Source organism: Schistocerca nitens, chromosome 8, assembly GCF_023898315.1.
Source record: "Schistocerca nitens isolate TAMUIC-IGC-003100 chromosome 8, iqSchNite1.1, whole genome shotgun sequence".
Classification (NCBI taxonomy): domain Eukaryota; kingdom Metazoa; phylum Arthropoda; class Insecta; order Orthoptera; family Acrididae; genus Schistocerca; species Schistocerca nitens.
This window is the reverse complement of record NC_064621.1, coordinates 216,465,525-216,487,403: the sequence shown is the minus strand read 5'-3', so window position 1 is coordinate 216,487,403 and position 21,879 is coordinate 216,465,525. Positions and strand designations below refer to the sequence as shown.

The window sequence follows — 21,879 nt, the reverse complement described above, 5'->3', positions numbered from 1 at the left end:
CCTTTTGTTGACATAGAATTTGTCACAAATGTTTCAGTGTTGCCTATACACCAGATAGCAGAAAGTGATGTATCCCATAAATATTCCAAGTACCACTGCAAATGCCACTCAGTTCATGGGATAAGATAGATGATATTCAAATATTCAAGATGTTATCTTCAAAATCTTTTATTTTTCAGAAACTTGTAGAAGCTTTACTACAGAAGTGAACAATGTTTATTTTAGCTTAAACATAAGATCTCAATGGAATGAAAAACTATTTCAATAGATACTCAACTGCATTAATATTACACTGAAATAAAAACAAACTGTATTTTTTGAAGAAACTTCACATTTCACTTAGGCCTCTTAATACTGCAGATGAATATTACAGAAACCTCATGATAATTAGCATTTAGTTTTTAAAATGCACACATTTCTTCTTTTACTGCAGCAATGAACAAATGTGTTCTTTATTATTTTATGCCAAAACACTTAAGACTGAAGAAAGAAATTTATTAGGCTTTGTAGGTCATACTTGCGTAGGATTTCCAGTAATTGAGGAATCTTTCCTTTTACATTCTGTCCTTTAAATTTATGCCTGTCGATATAAAGGTCTGAGACCAAGCCTGGAATAGAAATTGTGAAAATATTTTATAGATATCCACAACAAAACATGCATGAGTACAATATTGTGTCTCAAATCACTGTTTTACAAGGCACTGTGCTGTTAATAATACATCTGAGAAGTCAAATGATTGCAACACTTCTTCCAGTATCAGTATTTCACTTACAGGGAATCTTTGGTCGTAAACCAGACTGATAAATGCCTTACAAACCACCTGAAAGGGTTCAGAGCACTTAAAAGAGGGGAACTGAAGCCGTTGGTGCAGAGAGGGTTCTTGTGTTTTTGCCTGCACGAGAACCATTTTAAACCAAGACACACACACACACACACACACACACAAAGTTACGTATCAAAGTACCACTCTTGTAAACATGTGTGGTGATACATATTTTAGCCTAATACTGCATTCTGCTCTTTTGCTGCAGTGTACGCTCCTCAATGGGAAGTGGTTGATGACTTGCATTCACGTGGATGCTTCCCTGTCTTCTACATACACCTGTCCTTGGAAAAAACCTACCACAGTGAGTTCTGTTTCCAAACACTAAGGGCAGTGTCCATCACTGGATGGATCACTTTACAAGCATGATGCACCATAACATTGATTCATCTGTTCGAAAGCCTTTCGGCCATTATCAGATGTAACAGTTCTCAATAAAAAATGTCACTTTACACTGAAGATAAGGTTCCATAACAAGTGAAATGCCAACCACATGCTGAGAATCTTGCAACTTTTTGCATCATGACAGTACAGGCACAAAGGAAAATCAGAGAGTAAGATGAGATCTTGACCAGTGTTTCTGATTTTGATAAATCATTCTAATAACTTTACGAGGGCATGAAAAACTGTAAGACAGATTTCTGGCAAAATTGCCAGATTACTAATAACTGTTGTATTGCAAAAGGATTATTTCCAGACTAAACTTGGTTAAATTTATAGACACTCTGTCAACTGATACAAATACCCAGATGTAACATGGTAGGGGTATGAAATGGAATGATCACATATGCTTATTCATAGGTACAGCAGATGAAAGGCTTTATTTCTTTCTTAAGATACTGGAAAAATGTTGTTGGTCCACAGAGGAGATTGCTTACAAATGACTTGTATGACCAATACTAGAATGTTGCTCAATGTGTGGGATGCATACCAAACAAGGCTAAGAGGGGAAATTGAATGGGCACAGAATAATAGCACAAATGGCTGCTGCTTTATTCGTGAGAGAGGCATCACAAAAATGCTAAGAAAAATAAACTGACCCTACACTTGAAGATTGATCTAACTATTCCAGAGAAGGACATGACTAAACTAACTATAGTGATTATTATTCTAATTATTAATATTATTTTAGAGTGTTAACCTATACGGTCAGCAGTGCCCTTACTCTAAAGAGTTTTCACAAAGAAGCATTTAGGCAGTCATCGTTCCCATGTTCCATATACAAATCAAATGGAAAGAAACCATAATATTGAGACCCTCTGCCATGTACTTCGTGTTGGTTTTGAGAGTATGGATGTGAATCCATGAGGCATCCGCCTTCATAAAAATTTTCTTACAGTAGGTAACTAATTGAAGTTGTATTACTTAACAGTGAGAAGCTCTCGGGTTACCAACTGCATAGCAATGTTACAATACCACAACCTTTTGATGAGTGTCTCACTCATCATCTTCTGGTGCAGTTCTGAAGTATGTGGATGCTGTAATATTTATACTATTGGTATGCCCCCTCCACTTGGCTGCAGATGGATGTGTACTGTCCAGCCAATGGGCGGGAGGAGGAAGAGGCCACAGTGGTGGAGTAGTGGGTGTGCCGTTCGCATCTCTGTGTGGGTATTCTGACTGTCTCTTGCAAGCTGGACATGCTCTCGTCTTATTGCTGCTGACATGGGATCCCCTGCTCCACTTAGTTGGTACCCTTTATCTCTGCTGACCAGATTCTCATGAACCTGTATTTTGGTGGAATAACCAGAGCCACTTCCTCATCCCCTCAAACCCAGGACCTCTCACAGAAGAACTCCAAAAGTGCCCCACTTGTGACAGGATACTTTCCCGGACTGGATCAGACTCTGAATGGGGCTCTCCAGCAGGGATATGACTTTCTCAAATCCTGCCCTGAAATGAGATCCATCCTTCACGAAATCCTCCCCACTCCACCAAGAGTGTCTTTCCGCCGTCCACCTAACCTTCGTAACCTCTTGGTTCATCCCTATGAAATCCCCAAACCACCTTCCCTACCCTCTGGCTCCTGTCCTTGTAACCGCCACCGGTGTAAAACCTGTCCCATGCACCCTCCTACCACCACCTACTCCAGTCCTGTTACCTGGAAGGTGTACACGATCAAAGGCAGAGCCACGTGTGAAAGCACCCACGTGATTTACCAACTGACCTGCCTACACTGTGAAGCTTTCTATGTGAGAATGACCAGCAACAAACTGTCCATTCGCATGAATGGACACAGGCAGACAGTGTTTGTTGGTAATGAGGATCACCCTGTGGCTAAACATGCCTTGGTGCATGGCCAGCACACCTTGGCACAGTGTTACACCGTCCAGGTTATCTGGATACTTCCCACTAACACCAACCTGTCAGAACTCCGGAGATGGGAACTTGCCCTTCAGTATATCCTCTCTTCCCGTTACCCGCCAGGCCTCAACCTCTGCTAATTTCAAGTTGCCGCCGCTCATACCTCACCTGTCATTCAACAACATCTTTGCCTCTGTACTTCCGCCTTGACTGACATCTCTGCCCAAACTCTTTGCCTTTACAAATGTCTGCTTGTGTCTGTATATGTGCGGATGGATATGTGTGTGTGTGTGCGTGAGTGTATACCTGTGCTTTTTTCCCCCTAAGGTAAGTCTTTCCGCTTCCGGGATTGGAATGACTCCTTACCCTCTCCCTTAAAACCCACATCCTTTCGTCTTTCCCTCTCCTTCCCTCTTTCCTGATGAAGCAACCGTGGGTTGCGAAAGCTTGAATTTTGTGTGTGTGTTTGTGTTTATTTGTGTGTCTATTAACATACCAATGCTTTCGTTTGCTAAGTTACATCATCTCTGTTTTTATAGAGGGAAACATTCCACATGGGAAAAATATATCTAAAAACAAAGATGATGTAACTTACCAAACGAAAGCGTTAGCATGTTGATAGACATGTCTATCAACATGCCAACGCTTTCGTTTGGTAAGTTACAACATTTTTGTTTTTTCTGCACCATTTTAGTGCAGTAATGTGTTCATTGTAAATAAGTGTGTGTGTGTGTGTGTGTGTGTGTGTGTGTGTGTGTGTGTGTGTGCAATCTAACTTCTGCACCATTTCAGTGAAGTAATATGTTCATTGTAAGGAAGTATTGTAGTAGTTCTATTATATGTTTGTTACCTTATAAATAAATAAAACTTTTTTTTAAATTTTAAATTCAGTGCATTAATATAACTTAGTAAATGGGTGTTTGTAAAATGATTCTTTCATATATTGTTCTCTCTCTCTCTCTCTCTCACACACACACACACACACACACACACACACACACACACACACACACACACACAAATAAAAAATAAATAAATATAAAAAGAGAGAGAGAGAGAAAGAGAGAGAGAAAGAAATAAAATAAAATAGAAAGACCATCATTCCACTTGGGACCTATGGAAGGTACATTAGCTTATTTATTTCATTTTTAAATATGTGTCATGTATTATTGTTTTTCTGGACTTCCTCACAACGGGTCAATTAGAATGAAAGTAAATCTAATCTAATGACAATTCACACACAGCAACTGCCCAGGTTGGTTCAGGTAGAATATATCCTGCAATACGTAACCATGCAACCCATAAATCTCATTGTGCTACAAAAAATTGCAGAGCATTTAATCTAACATCACTAGTCTATAACAGAAGATTCTTGTAGTTGACATTTATGTTATTTGGGAGTCAAACTGAGCACGAGTATTATGTTGAGTGACCTTTTGAGGAGCTGGAAGGTTCTATTCATGGTAGATTAATTAGACATCTTTGGATATCACAGACTTCAAACTGATGCACAGGAAATTCAACAAGGAGAATCTTATGTGGACACACCAAAGGATAAAAAAACACTGACAAAATTCTGCTTTACAAAATAAATGATATTTTAAGAACAAAAGTAATGAAATACAGTTGTACCATAAAGCCTTTCAAGTTGCTGTGGATGCTGAGAGTACTGCAGCTGTACTTCCTTCTCAGCAGCCAATAGCTCACGGTATTCAGGCAGAAGTGACTGCTCCCATCCAGGTTCTCTTTCACGCAGCTCGTGAAGAGCCTCCAATAGCGACATTTCATGTGCCATTTTCTGCTGTTCTTCGAGGCGAGGATGAAGGCGATGTAATACACTTATAACACTCTCCTCATTCACTGCTGCAATTACAATGTACAGTCTCTGTGAGATGTATAAAGAGGCAAAGATTTCCAATGAGACAAGAAAACATTAACATCAGTTCCTGAAGTTAAAACATTACATAACATAAAACCAACTAGTAAACTCCTACCCCAAATACATTGATTATAGAGACTAGCAGTTAGACTTGCTCCTAAATTTCATTTTCTAAGCAATTTATTATTCACAAAACTCTAGTAAAGGGGAGCTGCATAAGTAACTGTATGAGGATCAGAAAGGTGCACAGGTCAATGGTCTCCACGCAGTCTGAGACACATATATTGTATTTTATGTTGCTTAGATAATGTCATGTTATCTTTCAGGACCAATTCCATGGTTGGACAGGATCAAGGAAGTGCCACCTATGTATCATATCTCTCAAGAATTGAAGCTGTTTCAGTTATAGCTGTAAAGCACACACAACTTTGACAGTGTTCCTCAGGTTTGGCAGTCTTTTAACCACCCTGCACCAGCACTTCTGATGCCAATATCTGTCTCACCCAACTTGTTAAACACCAATTGCTAAGCTCTTTGTTTGGTTAAGAATACAGTCTGGAATGGCAGGATCCCAGAAATATAGGAAAAGAATCTTCATGACAGATTAAAACTATTCTGTGATTCAGGACTAGAATCCAGATCTTTGCCAATGAATGGCAGCAGAATGTGTTCCTGTCTACAAACAGAGAAAAGTTTCACTGTAGTCCAATTTTTGCAAGAGCCATAACATGCCATCAATCATAGTTATTTTCCCATTTTATTTGAAAATGTATGTGAGTCTCACATTAATTAATTGTATTTGGACATTAAGTCTACTTGATTCAAGGCAGTGAAGTTCAAAATACAAGATCATTTGTTTGATATTCAACACTGACTATTATGTCATTGGTGTAACTTTATGATGTGCAATGATATTATTATCATGTGTAAACCAGCAGGAAAAAAATATTAAAAACGAATAGGGTCTTCCAAATGTTTAGGGTCAAGAATTATGTAAACAGCACAGGATCCTAAACTGATGGTTGGAAATGAATATGTCAAGTGGTTAGAGGTGTTCAATAAGCAATTTATTATTCACAAAATTCTAGTAAATGGGAGCTGCATAAGTAACTGTATGATGTTTAGACAGGTGCACAGGTCAATGGTCTCCAGGATTGTAAACTGCTTATATTTCATTACAAGCATCTGTCTATCACATTAACACTGGTGGTGCCACCTAAAAAAACAATAGTGTTGTCCCTTATCTGTCCATGGTGTTTATCCCTGGTTAATTCAAGATTGTTTGTTGAAGATAGAGGACTAAACATTAGAAGAACTTGCGGACATGCATTTATTGTATGGTGCAGCAGAAAGTAATGCTCAGAAAGTCAAACAAGTGTACAGACAAAAGTTTCACAACAGACATAATTTTATTTTATGCATGCTGGATCTCATGAACTCTATGGCTGCTCATAATTGTTGGTCAACACACGACCAGCCATAATTACTTCTAAAATGCTGTAATTCAATGCCGTGACTGGTTTTGCGTTATCATGCATGTCTTTAGATGGCTAATACTTTTAAAATGCTTACTTTCAAAGCCATGAACAGTCTTAGGCTATCATACTCATCTTCAGATCTTATGAATTTTTTGAATGCCACAGTGATTGATTTCAAATATGTCTGCTGTTTTCACTGCAACAGCTTATACATTGTCCTGGAAAAGCATAGGGATCTGAACAAGACAAAAATAAATACAAGGAACATTAGCATGCTTTTACTATCAGAACAATGTAAAAGTGGCGCTAAACACTCAAATATTCACTTGCTGTGAAGTAGCAGATGATGTGCTGCTAACAAAAACAATAGCGCAATCAGAAATATTAGCCATCTGAAGATGGGCAAGATGGCCCAAAAACTGGTTGTGGCATTGAAGTAAAGCACTTCCAAAGTGTTTGTGACTGGTTGCATTATTCACCAATGAACATAATTCTAAATGGAAGAGATTTATCATCATGGATAGAAACATAAGTTATTCCGGCCACAGAGATCTGGCCAAGAATATTGTGAATGAATTGTTCGACTACAAAATTTGAGGGAATGGTATTCAAGCGTGTAGGAGAAATTTCATAAATAAGCACCTGTTCACTTGCCTGTGATGTACACACTTTCAAGAATAACACACTGTGGAGAGTTCTGGTGGAGCAGTTGCCAAAGCAACATTTGAAATAATGCTGCCAAATGATTTGAAGCCTGTATTTCAATTCTGTCTATGGGTTATTTTGTAACATAGTCACTGAGTCTGGTGCTCAACACGCGAACAGTTGGTATGAGCTTAAGTTGTTGTTGTTGTAAAGTATAAGATGGTTGAGTCAATAAAAAAATTAAATTTTCATTCCCAAAAATTACTTCCTGTTTACAATTCTCTACCGTCTGTAAAATATTGACCCGATATGTTTGGCAAATCCCACACAGGACATCATAAAGATTAAGGAATACGAAATTGGCAATAGACTTATTCTAAGTTACACAATAGTTTATTAGCCTTCTAAAACTATGGTTCACTCATAGAAAATGAGACAACATGAAAAAAATATATGGCTAGATAGTTTCAAGAGATAAACACACACAATAAAACATACCTAGCTTATGAACCATAGATTCAAATTATGCTTCACTTTATCATCTTACTTTCATAAATCTTGCATATTGAACCTTTAACTCAAAAACTTACCACATAAAATATCTAATTTAATTTTCTTTTTTGTAGCTTCTCTTGTAAGGACATCCTTCAAAATTGATATGGTTGATATATTGTCAGACTTGAACTCTGCTCCTCCTTTCCTAGAACATGAAAGGAAACAGTGTTGCAGTTTACTGAAATAAATGGCCCCAAGCAAAATTTTAGCAGCATTTTGAGTTGCATAATTTACGATTTTTTACTGGAAACTTCCCTCAATACAGAAGATGTCTATGTAAAACCACTTGTACAATGAAGGCAAAACTCCATTTTCAGTTCAGTAGTTTCAGATTTCAAGAAGAATATAATAATTCCAATCCCAAAGAAAGCAGGTGCTGACAGATGTGAAAATTACTGAACAATCAGTTTAACAAGTCATGGATGCAAAATACTAACGCAAATTCTTTACAGACGAATGGAAAAACTGGTAGAAGCCGACCTCGGGGAAGATCAGTTTGGATTCCGTAGAAATATTGGAACATGTGAGGCAATACTGACCCTACGACTTATCTTAGAAAATAGATTAAGGAAAGGCAAACCTACATTTCTAGCATTTGTAGACTTAGAGAAAGCTTTTGACAATTTGGACTGGAATACTCTCTTTCAAATTCTGAAGGTGGCAGGGTTAAAATACAGGGATCGAAAGACTGTTTACAATTTGTACAGAAACCAGATGGCAGTTATAAGAGTCGAGGGATATGAAAGGGAAAAATGGCTCTGAGCACTATGGGACTCAACTGCTGTGGTCATAAGTCCCCTAGAACTTAGAACTACTTAAACCTAACTAACCTAAGGACATCACACACATCCAGGCCCGAGGCAGGATTCGAACCTGCGACCGTAGCAGTCACACGGTTCCGGACTGCGCGCCTAGAACCGCGAGACCACCGCGGCCGGCGGATATGAAAGGGAAGCAGTGGTTGGGAAGGGAGTGAGACAGGGTTGTAGCCTCTCCCCGATGTTATTCAATCTGTATATTGAGCAAGCAGTAAAGGAAACAAAAGAAAAATTTGGAGTAGGTATTAAAATCCATGGAGAAGAAATAAAAACGTTGAGGTTCGCCGATGACTTTTTAATTCTGTCACAGACAGCAAAGGACTTGGAAGAGCAGTTGAACGGAATGGACAGTGTCTTGAAAGGAGGATATAAGATGAACATCAACAAAAGCAAAACTGAGGATAATGGAATGTAGTCGAATTAAGTCGGGTGATGCTGAAGGAATTAGATTAGGAAATGTGACACTTAAAGTAGTAAAGGAGTTTTGCTATTTGTGGAGCAAAATAACTGATGATGGTCGAAGTAGAGAGGATATAAAATGTAGACTGGCAATGGCAAGGAAAGCGTTTCTGAAGAAGAGAAATTTGTTAACATCGAGTATAGATTTAAGTGTCAGGAAGTCGTTTCTGAAAGTATTTGTATGGAGTGTAGGAAGTGAAACATGGACGATAAATAGTTTGGACAAGAAGAGAATAGAAGCTTTTGAAAGGTGGTGCTTTAGAAGAATGCTGAAGATTAGATGGGTTGATCACATAACTAATGAGGAGGTATTAAATAGAATTAGGGAGAAGAGGAGTTTGTGGCACAACTTAACTAGAAGAAGGGATCGCTTGGTTGGACATGTTCTGAGGCATCAAGGGATCACCAATTTAGTATTGGAGGGCAGCGTGGAGGGTAAAAATCGTAGAGGGAGACCAAGAGATGAATACACTAAACCTATACAGAAGGATGTAGGTTGCAGTGGGTACTGGGAGATGAAGAAGCTCGCACAGGATAGAGTAGCATGGAGAGCTGCATCAAACCAGTCTCAGGACTGAAGACCACAACAACAACAACAACAACAGTGCGTGCTTTGTCTTCAATAATGAGCAGGGTGTATCAGATTCCGTACACTGTTTGGTCTGTCAACATCTATCCTGAAAGGGTCATTCGATGCTCAGACATGTGTCACATTGTCACTTAATGGCAAGAAGGGGTGATCAGTACCTTAAATTGCCCACTGGATTAGAGAACACCAAGGCGATGTCATTTAAATGCTATCACGAGGGACAAAACACTGAAAATGTGCCTTGTAACATCTGTGAGGTGGACCAGTGTACACTGTCTATTGAGACACTCTCAGAATCTTGCTTCCCACAGTTAGTGACACAGTGTCTTACAAAGGGATGGAGGTTGCTGTAGTTACTCGGAGATGAAGAGACTTGCACAGGAGAGCTTAGCATGGAGAACTGCATCAAACCAGTCTTTGGACTGAATACCACAACAACAATATTGTGAAACCCACAGAAGTTCTCATTTCACCAACTATCTATAACCCTTCAAAAATTACATTATTCCACTGAAAAAAATCTGTAGCTATTTACACATCATGGAAGTTTCACATATTAACCATATGGAAAAATACTCTCCTCTGTGCATGCTATCATTTGCCAGAATTTTGTTTTGGCATCTTAAACCGTTTGTTTTTATCTTCTGTGCACACAATCATGACTGAATGCACTACATGCAAGACTGGAGAAAGATAGCAATCTCCTCTCAACTTTTAAGAATAATTCAATATGGTAGCTACATTTCATATGCAGAACTGTATGACCTAAGATGCTCCAAATGCAAGCTCATAGTGACCTATAACTTTGATCATTAACAAAATGATGGGCACTTCACCATGAAGCTGACAAGTGAGGATGTGAGAGAATGAATCTTTCATATTGAATAGTTTCTTGAAAATCATTTGAGTAACACCGCAGATCAGCTGGCTTGCTTGTGCTGCCTTTCATGTCGTCCAGCTAACCTGCTACCTGCCACACTGAATATTTCACCAAGGGATTCAGAATGCAAGCTTGCTGTCCTGACTTCCTGTTAGTGTGTCAGTATTGCTGCAGTTATTACAGCATACAAACATAATACTAACAACTGTGCCCACGAGATATAACCTGGCAGACTGGTCTTGTGTGAACAGAGAAATTCGCCTAACGAATAGTAAACTGAAACACTTTTGCACTAAGTTTACGAATGTGACGCTACTGGATACAGACAGGTATGAGAGACACTGCTTCACAAAGCATGGACTACATCTAAATCAGTTTGGCAAAAATAAACTAGCAGCAGACATTGGAAAAGCTTTTCATGAAATAATAGGCCTAAACAATAACGATCATGAAAGCAGACCAGTCATAGCCCTAACTAACGAGGGAAACTAGTGAACTGGGCCAACTCTAGCAGGATTTGGTCCAGTAACAAAAATCTGCAACAAGTAATTAATATACAAACAAAAGTTCACTCAAACAGCAATACAATTAAAGACAAACAAAAGTTAACAGTGTTTCATCAGAACATAAGAGGCCTATACTGCAAGCTGGATCAGTTCACAGCAAATATAGAAGACACAAAAGGTATAAACAGTGCCCACATTCTGTGTCTAACAGAACACCACATCACTGCTGGTATTGAAGTGGTCCCTATTCCCAACTGTGTTTTGGCAACGTCTTATTGCAGGAACTATATGGACAAAGGAGGAGTAGCTGTATATGTAAAAAACAATGTCTTGTTCACGGCAATAGATGTACAAAGATTCTGCTTTGAGCAACATTTTGAAGTATGTGCTATAGAGGTGCCAGACACTGTCTCCAGATTAACAGTTGTGGCAGTTTACAGGGCACCATCTGGTAATTTTAAAGTGTTTGTTAAACAATTAGATACTCTTTTGTTGTACTTAAGTAGAAAAAATAGGGGCATAGTAGTTGTTGGGGATTTTAACATAGATTTCTTGGTTCATTCTTCCTGCAAGGTGGAGTTTGAAAATCTCATGTGCACGTACAACCTTGTTCCCGTGGTTAGCTCGCCCACCAGAACCACAACCTCTTCCAGTACTCTCATTGATAACGTTTTTGTTGATCAGAGTAAAGTCAACCATATTAATATTGAAATGGTTATAAATGGCCTGTCTGACCATGACGGACAACGAGTTACTTTCAACAGTTTCGGAATTCCTCTGAGTGACACCTCACCTAGATGGAAAACAGTAAGGAAAATAAGTGAGGAAGCTATTCAAACGTTCAGATCATGTCTTCAGCATACTGACTGGACACCTGTTTATCTAGCAGAAACTGCTAATTCAAAATACAATTTATTCACAAATGAGATAGCAGGTACCTTTGAAAGTGTATTTCCAAAAAAGTCATACAGAGTCCAACCTGCTAGGTCTGCAAAAAAAACCATGGCTCACTAAGGGCATCATAGCTTCCTGTCAGAGAAAAAGGCAACTCTACATAGCATCAAAGACTTCTAACAACCCTGCTCAGCTAAAACATTATAAACTCTACTGTAAAATTCTTGCCAAAGTAATTAAAAACTCTAAAAGTATGTGTATAGCATCTGAAATTACTAATTCTGAAAATAAAATTAAAACAATCTGGAATGTGATAAAGAGAGAAACAGGGACTGTAAACTACACCAAAGACAAAAATATTGTTTTAACTGTTGACAACTCAGAGATAACTAATAGTGAGGAAATTGCTGAAATCTTTAACAAACATTTTTTAACTGTCCCAACACAGATAGGTTGCCATGGTTCTGTAGATAAAGCTGCCTGTATAATGAAAAATAATTTTCCAGAACCTTTCAGTCAAATAAGTGTGCCTCCCATTACTGCCAATGAAATCAAAAAAATCATACAGTCTTTGAAAAATAAACATTCTGCTGGTATCGACGATATTTCAAGCAAGCTGTTGAAGGCTTGCTGTAGTGAAGTGACCGAAGTTTTGGCTCACATCTGCAACACATCCATGCAACAAGGAGTGTTTCCAGACAGAATGAAATACGCTGTTGTCAGGCCCCTGTACAAAGCAGGGGATGCTACAAATGTGTCAAACTATCGCCCTATCTCTCTATTAACAACATTTTCAAAAGTCCTAGAAAAAGCTCTGTACAACAGGATTGTGGCACACCTTGGTGACCTGAACATCATTAACAGTCAGCAGTTTGGTTTTCAAAAGGGAGTTTCAATAGATAACGCAATTTTCTCATTCACAAATGATGTTCTAGAGTCTATAAACAGAAAGAGGCTGCCAATTGGTGTCTTATGCGACCTATCAAAGGCGTTCGACTGTGTAGATCACCAGATACTCCTCAAGAAGGCCTGTCATTATGGAATTACTGGACCTGTAGGGAACTGGTTAAAATCGTACCTCGAAAATAGGAAGCAGAAGATTACTCTAGATGTTTCAGATAGTGTATCACAATATATAGTGGACTCTGAGTGGGGAATTGTGCAGCAGGGAGTGCCACAGGGATCAGTGCTTGGGCCCTTACTGTTCCTCATATATGTTAATGACCTGCCTTTATCCATCAATAAGCAGTGTAAATTTACAATGTTCGCTGATGATACGAGCATTGTGGTGGATAATGTGTCAACTACTGACTTAGAGTCCGAGGTCAATGATATCCTTAAAGAAGTTCTGGGTTGGTTTAGTATTAACTCCCTTTCAATAAACCTGAAAAAAAAACCAATTTTATCCAGTTCCAGACAACCCACAAAAACCCAAAAGAAATAGTTATCACACAGAATGATCAGATGATAAAGCAAGTGTACTTATCAAAATTCCTAGGCGTATACGTGGACAGTAGGCTGAACTGGGAACATCACGTTCTACAAACACTAAAACGGCTGACGGCGGCAACATTTGCTTTACGAATTTTGTCACGCTTCAATGACATTACCATCTCAAAGTCAGCTTACTTTGGCTATTTTCATTCAGTCATGTGTTATGGCATCATCTTCTGGGGCAATACACCTGCCACAAAGAAAATCCTCACAGCACAAAAAAGGGCAATAAGAATCATTTGTGGTGTACCCCCACGAACCTCATGTCGAAATCTTTTTAAACGACTTGAAATACTGACAGCAACATCTCAGTACATATATTCACTGATGTGCTTCATAATAAATAACCCCACTCTGTATGAAACGAATTGCCTACATCATGAACATTACACCAGAAGAAAAGAGGATTTCCACTGTGAGTTGAAGAACTTGACACTTATTCAGAAAGGGGTAAAGTACGCTGGAACGAAAATTTTCAATTCCCTACCCAACAGCATCAAAAGTATAAGGAGTAGTACATCAGTATTTAAACGTAGCTTGAAAAATTATTTACTTGAGACCTCACTTTATTCACTAGAGGAATTCTTTCAGAGAAATAAGTAAAACCCAGATTGGAAAGATGTTTTTAAATTTTTTGACACTGTTTACTGTTAAATTAATGTAATAATGCCCTAATGTAAAAATTCCTGTTTTTCTCATTTCCATTTTTGGGTCACTTTTAAACCCAAAGTGGGAAGTTTTGATTACTGTTCAAGGTTAAAATAGATGCAATAATGCCCTAAATATGAAACTGCTATCTTCACATTTATGTTGACTAGTTTTTAAGCTAATAAGTATGACTTTTGTGCACTGTTATTAATACTATAACAATGTCTTTATTTTATGTATTTTATTATGTACATTGACACGTTCCACATCTGAGTGACTTGCTCACATGTACAGATCTATGGAACAAGTATATAAATAAATAAATATAAATAAAATAAATAAAATAAAAAATAATAAATAGTAAACACAGTGTATAAGAAGATGCATACAAGAATAAGAATGAAACATATCACTCGCAAGAAACCCCTCGAGTGTGAAGTCACAAGTTCAATCTTTAGTAAGGCTCATTTGAAAGTGTTGTGTTAACAATTACAGCACGAAAAATATTAGCTGCTAATGACTCACCGTGTGCATCAGGAGGGCAACAGAAAATGAGTGAACAGGAGGTGCAGAGATCAAACTTCTCTGGGATGTATGTATTACACTTCACAAAATCATCGACATTCAAGAAATGTTCAAAACAAACAATTAACTTGCACCATGAATACAAAATGAAAAATGGCATGCAACAGTTATCACAAATGTTTGCACCATCGAGATCAGATGTGAAGTCCATGGGAGTTACAAATATGCAGAATGTACAGCTAGGTATCCCGTCTTAAAGACCGAGCGAGGTGGCGCAGTGGTTAGACAATGGACTTGCATTCGGGAGGACGACGGTTCAATCCCGTGTCCGGCCATCCTGATTTAGGTTTTCCGTGATTTCCCTAAATCTCTCCAGGCAAATGCCGGGATAGTTCCTTTGAAAGGGCTCGACCGACTTCCTTCCCTAATTCGATGAGACCGATGACCTCGCTGTCTGGTCTCCTTCCCCAAACAACCCAACCCAACCCCAACCCAGTCTTAAAGAATGCAAAGAGAATCATATTGGTGTAATGGGGTTATGAGAACTGCTGGAATGTGATGGCATGCAACCGAATGAGAAACAGTCTGCTGTGGAGCTTATTGTAAAACCGGTTATCCTTTGCGGTGCAACTGCAGATAGTGCATAATATGTTTTATAGGCACAGAAAAAACAAACATCCAGAGGCTGAATTTGTCCAGTGGTTCCAGGTGGTATGAAGTGCAATGTCACACAGTTTTTAGGAGGGATAGTTTGCTCTAAGAAGTATGGTTTTTCTATGCAGACCAGGAATCAAGCAAAAGAAGTTTATTTTGACTAGCTATTAGCCAAAAACAGTGCTCATACCATAGTTGTGTTTCTCTTATACCTTTCCTACTGCCCTTGCAATATCACGCACAGCACCCTCCAACTTCTCGCAGCACAATTAATAACTTTGCAGCCAATTTACCATCCAGATTAACAGTCAGCATAGTTGTTTAAGAATGAATTAAGGCATTAATGTTACTGATTTCGATACAACTCTCTGGTTAGCTCTAATTTCCCGGGTTCCTTTCATATGTATTTCCTCTTCAAACCTGATGGTTTTGAGATGAAAACAAATTCTTTACTGAATGATGAGAAGTTTGTTTACCTCATCTACAACGATTCTGTGCATCATCAAGTTGGTACTTTGTCTGGAATTTCGTTATCTTACGTCTTCTAATTCTGTAGCAATGTTTGAACTTATGCAACCATCCACTGCTTCCTTCGGAACCACTGTAATCTATTTGATATGGATAACATAGTAGATCACTGTCATGGATATCCTGGAAATTGCGCCATGTCCTCCTTTGAATATCTGTAGTTCTTTTTATGCACTACACGGTCACATTGCTGTCAAAATCTGTTCATACTTTTTTTTAAACTATGCTGTGGATAATCTTCCATGTATGTAATTATGTTCAGTAACTGCTCCTTGGACAATGGTTGTCCTTTACTATGTTTCACTGGAGACAGGATTTGTGGCTCCCTGTCCAACATGAATGATGAACTACATGACTTGACAACTGTTTCAGCATCACTTTCAATTGTTAAGCATATATTGTCAACATCGTACTCCTCATGGACATTGTCCCCAAGGTTGAGCGAATACGACACCACCAATTCCACTGACTAATCTTGCAGAAACATTAATAATTTGTCTGCCATTTCCTTCTCACTCTGTGGAATTCCTTGGATTTCTTTATGATGAAATTTCAACTTTGACAACTATTGTTCTAGATACAATGTGACGTTTTCTTTGCTTATTGTTGTGATAGCCTTGCTTTATCTCAACACCACTAGCACTGTAGCACTGTTGTGAGTTACTTGTCAGCTAAGCAGATAAGCTATGCTACATGGACTCATGCTGTGCTCACCATTGGATACATCCAGTCCCAACCCCTACTGCCATTAGCAGCCAATATTGTGGTTGCATGGTAGACAATGTGTGGGCTGTCAAATGGCGTAAACACGATTGGCCTTTTGCGACCTTGCACCCAATGTATTCCTTGTCAGCTGTATTCACAATGGGCAGCACATTGTATCAACTGGCTCTACTGCCTGACCATAAAGAGACAGCTACCGTATTTACTCGAATCTAAGCGGCACTTTTTTTCCGGTTTTTGTAATCCAAAAAACCGCCTGCGGTTTAGAATCGAGTGCAAAGTAAGTAGAAGTTCTGAAAAATGTTGGTAGGTGCCGCCACAACTAAGTTCTGCTACACAGGCATGCTTTGCAGGCACAAAGATAAATACTGGTGCCAAAACCTCTGCGTCAGTTAAAAAAAAAAGGTGGGAGATGAGCTTTTTTCTACGCCCCGAGTTTCGACCACTGCATTTAAATACAAATTGCATATTGCTCATCTTCGAATGTAGCAGCATTTCAATGTACTACGAAAATCCGACTGGCAAGACGGTTTGGGATGTTTGTCAATAACGCCAACTCTACATTCTGAATGTTTTCCTACCTGTGAGAAGAGGTGGTTGCTAATAGGAACTTTTATGTATTGTGAATCACATTCAGTATTCTCTTCACCATAAGAATAATACGAATATAAATATTTTCCATGTATTATTTCATGTTTGCTGCTATCTCATTTAAATTCTGTCTGCCTAATAAACTACGAAACTAGAGAGAGACAATAGCAAACGCGAAAGAATATACATATCATGTCATGTTTATATTCGTATTATTCTTATGCCTAATAGTAGTACAGTAAGAAATGAAGCACGGCAATTGACTAGATTTTTAAATCTAAGATGACTCTCATTTCTGTGCAGAATGTAATGTACTAAAGAGGCGTCTGCAAAGATTTTCAAACGGAGAAAAATTTTCGCTAAACTCTCGTTCAGAACATCTTCTATCATACACAATCTATTATTTGGTTCTTGTTGATCATTATCGATGAAAGCAGCAGTGTAAGTAACAACAAATAGCAGTCTCTTGCTATTGTTTCGCTAATGAGACGATTCCTCTCTTTTGTTTTTTAATTGTAAGCAGCGATAGCGTGCACAAAAGCAAGCCATGCCGCGAGCGGCGACAGACCATAAACACACATCATCAGAATGCGACAAACAATGCATGACACAGTACGGTAATGCATTTTCAGCTTAGAGTGATGTAAACACCTATAACAAAGAGAATGGCACTTATCAGATCACAGAAAAATAAGCAATCAATTCAAACCAGACGAAGCACGTGAAAAAGGAAGGGTACCCGTATAAATACGGACGGAGCACCTGACTCATAGCAATGGCTACTTGGTAAAGCTTAACTGCTAAGCTTACGACTCGAACCGAACTACTGTAGCTGTATTGTCATTCATTCGACCTAAATTGTGTCTCATATTACAATGGACCAACTTTGTTTCGATTTGGAGGTGCGGCCTAAAACTTTTCTCTCCCCTCGAATTTCGAGTCTCATTTTTCAAGTGCGGCTTAGATTCGAGTAAATATGGTATGTCACCAATATCCACATACACTTATGCCTAAAGAAGAGCTAAGTCCTTTAGAGTGCAGCATTTGCCTTTCAGTATGGACAAATTCACTGGATTATGTGAACTAGGTGGTGTACTGATATCAAGGCTGGCAGATGATGAAGGGTACACTTGAGGCGTCACTGGATTTGTCACGGGTATCCAAACACTGCCACAGGTCAGAACAGCAGCCTAAAGCCTGTCAACCACAGCCAATATAGCTTTAGCTTATTTTGATAGCAGCTAATTCCCCCATTATCTGCACACAAATACAGCCCTATCAAACTGTGTACCTTATAAGTCAGGCCACACCGTCTGGAGATAGCGGTCATGTCTGTGTGAGCTGTGCTTGTGTGAAGGCTTGAATGTTTAGCTGTCTATTCACTGTGCCTGTCTGCAACTCAGTGTCTTCTCTACTTGATGAGTAGCAATCACCATTTTCATAATATTGTTGTTATTCCATCCTTGAATTTCCATTGTTTGATTATGTTTCTTATAATATGTACAGCTATTTAATAATAAGAAAGAAAATGCTAATACCAACAGTAAGAGACAAATTAAAGTCTATGCTGAGATTGGTATAACGTGAGAGTAAACTACGTAACTTGTGCTATAGGGAGCAGAAGTTACACTATTAATATTTTTAGCTATATGGAATAAAGACTAGAAAACAAAATGAACCTTGGTATGTTTTATAGATAGTGATTAGCACTACACTCACACACCAACCAAAAATGCAAACTACTGTATAATCACTGGTCACTGACGTTGTTGAAAATACAGATGGTAAAAAATGCAACACATCATTATAAATTCCTGCACAAGTAACATATTCAAGTTGTTTTGAATTGCAAGGACATCATTTCTTGGTCTGTGAGATTCCTAAACTTGTCACTAATGAAACTCATTTTACATTTACTGGGTTAATAATTCCCACCCAGCTAGTTACTAAATGGTTTATCATTGTGCTTGTAGGGAAAATGCTAAAATATGTGTCAAGAAAACATATGACGTTCCTGCAACATCACTTGATCATTCCGGCCTTCAGGGCCCATCGTGTGGGGAGAACCTTCTGGGATGTGGTGGATGTGAAAATAAACATTACCACAGCCACGAATAACTACTTATATTTACTAAAGTAATAACTAGCTAACATTAAAATTAAGTGGCTCAAGTATTTAGCAAATATACTAGCCATGTTTTATATCACATGTAAGAAATTGGCAGAAGAGCTGCTGCATTCAAAATAGCTGCTATTACTCTTTTATTACATTTTTAATGCTTATGTAACTATTATGATGACTTTTAGAGTAGTATAACAGTCACGAAGCAGGTTTATTTACATAAAACATTGTTAACAAAATGATAATTGTGATCTGCATACCAAGATCCCAAATATTTAGATAATGTTTAGAATAATTTATTTTTGAGTTTTTGTAGATTCATTTTTCTATTTTATGTGTGTATATGACTCACTTAAAATTTTTGGACCATCATAATAACGAAATCAAATTTTTAATACACTTACGGATGTACAATCTGCATCTATATAAAAGCTGACTTCCAATTACTTTTTTATTTGCAAGTGATAATAACAAATGGTGAATGTACAGAAACCTATATATAAGAATCCCACTGTCCTAACGAAAGACATTACAGCACTACATACAGATGATCAATGAAATATGAGAGTAACTTCATTTAGCTTTATAGTATTCACACTTGACTATAACAGTTTTATGAGTAACACAAGAGTGGACACCACTGGGCCTACATGTACACACCAGCTCTTTACTACCTTGTTAATTATTGGCAGTATACCGCTCTACACACATTTCCAAATTTGTATTCAATAGGGTCGGCCTTTCTTGGTGTTACAAGATTCACAAATGTTAGTGTTTCTGTGGAACTGAATACACAGATATAATATTTTTGGGTGGAATAAAAAATCTACTCACCAAGGAATGGCAGGAGAAAACACGTAAAAAAGTTATGGAAATGTGCAAGCTCTTGAAACCAGTGATTCCTTTCTCTGGCAGAAAGGTTGTATGGAAAGGAAGAGGGTGAAGCAATAGGTCTGGCAAAATTTGGGAAATCGGGAGAGTTATGGAAAAGTTGCCCAGAACCACAAGTCAGGGGAGATTTAATGGACAAGATGAGAAGAAAACACTGATTGCTGGGGACTGCACTGGCTAAGATTTGAAAACCTGAGATTTAAGGGTGAAATACGGGGTAATAAGCAAGACAGGTATCACTGACAAAACCTCATGCACCTGTTATATAAGAACATAAAGCTATGTGTATCATATGTGGTAGACAGAGGGTGAGGTGAGGAAAAACAGAAAATAAAAAAAAAAAAATAAATAAATAAAATAAAATAAAATAAAAAAATAAAAAAAGGGGGAGGGGGAAAAAAGGAATATTTACTGAAAAGAAATGCTGAGACCAAATAAATTAAAATAGGTTTGGTGAGATGTGTGACGAGAATCAAGGACATGATCTAATGCCAGTTTCCATCTGTGGACTTCTGAGAAACTGATGCCAGGGGGGAGAATACAGATGGCACATGTCTTCAAACAGGTGTTGAGATCACAACCTATCATGTTGTACAGCATGCTCTGCAACAGGATATTGTATGCTGCCAGTATACATCCTCTGTCTATGCTCAATTATTCCAACTGGTAACTTGGTGGTAGCCATATCAATGTAGAAGGCCAAACATTTCAGGGCATTATTTTAGGAGATCCATTCAGTGTGACATTTTGCCCACCACACCAAGAAGAGCTTTTCCGCCTTTTTCTAACAACTTACGTAATAATTCTTTTCTGTAACACCATCTGAAAGAATGCCTTAATATCTGGGTTGTATGAACGAGGTTATGTTAGCGGAAGTGACACCACTTTTATGAACTTACTCTGTTTGTTTAAGATGTTACAGGATGAATGAGGTGGTGTGTTGTCAAGGAGCAGTAATGTTTCCTCCCTTTTGCCATTTTTTAACTGGTGAGTTTTTACAGAGGGTACAAAAATTTCCATAAAACCTTCCAATCATGTACTCTATTACCAGATGCAAACAATAGGTACCAGAGACATATCAATGTGTTTGAAGCTATACAGTTCCTTACTTTTACCAATGACGAGCATAGGCAATCTGTATCTACCAGTAGCATTAGCATAAGCTAAAGCAGTAATAAGATCGTTGGTTATTTTAGGTCAATGCTGTTAATTCATAACTGTGAAGCAAGAGTTTTTCTGGTAAAACTCTGCAGTTGAGTCCAGTTTTGTCAACACTGTAAACACTTTTGAGAGCATAACCCACTTCCCTCAACAGTCCCTTAGTATGATTTTGAAAGAATCAGCTGCTAAAGAATCAGCAGGTAGTTTTTCTCCTTGTATTTGAAGCTCACGAATGCCATGTCTTGACTTAAAGCAGGGGTCCACAAACTACGGCCCGTGGGCCGAAACCGGCCTGCAAGGGCCGGCAAATTGGCCCGCGATAGCTGGCCGGACATCCCCGGTATCCGGCCCGCCAAATATTTGAGGTGGTACCTAAACTGCCAATAATTGAGTTTCGAGGCCTATTGAGACCAATACACTGTGACATTGTGGGAGTTCTATCTTTACAAAGCGGAAGGTCATGGTTAAACTTGTGGCTACCCACAATAAACCGATAGACCATTCTCCGTGTGATAGTTAAAAAGGAACAGTTGACAGAATAGTTTGGCGAAAACATTTTAAGTAAAGAAATTCTTTGCATTTTATTCTACTCACGAGTCTGGTGCAGGTCTTCCAAATGGACACCACTTCGGCGACTAGCCTTAGTAATCGATCATTATGGAAGATGCTTCTTAAGCGAGGTTTCACTTTCTTTTGATTACTTTGTAAAAT

The 21,879-nt window shown here is 38.4% G+C and overlaps 1 protein-coding gene across 2 annotated transcripts in view; it reads right to left on the bottom strand.

Moving 5' to 3' along the window:
• Window positions 1–285: 285 nt before the first annotated feature.
• LOC126198526 (Bardet-Biedl syndrome 7 protein homolog) overlaps window positions 286–21,879 on the bottom strand; it is a 137,225-nt gene continuing 115,631 nt past the window's right edge. For both annotated transcript variants that reach the window (XM_049934918.1, XM_049934920.1), the window contains 3 exons: window positions 7,721–7,830; window positions 4,761–4,991; window positions 286–608 (listed from right to left, as the gene is read on the bottom strand). In XM_049934918.1, the coding sequence (XP_049790875.1) occupies window positions 475–608; window positions 4,761–4,991; window positions 7,721–7,830 (475 nt within the window). In that variant the 3' untranslated portion in view covers window positions 286–474. The remainder of the gene's footprint in view (window positions 609–4,760; window positions 4,992–7,720; window positions 7,831–21,879) is intronic.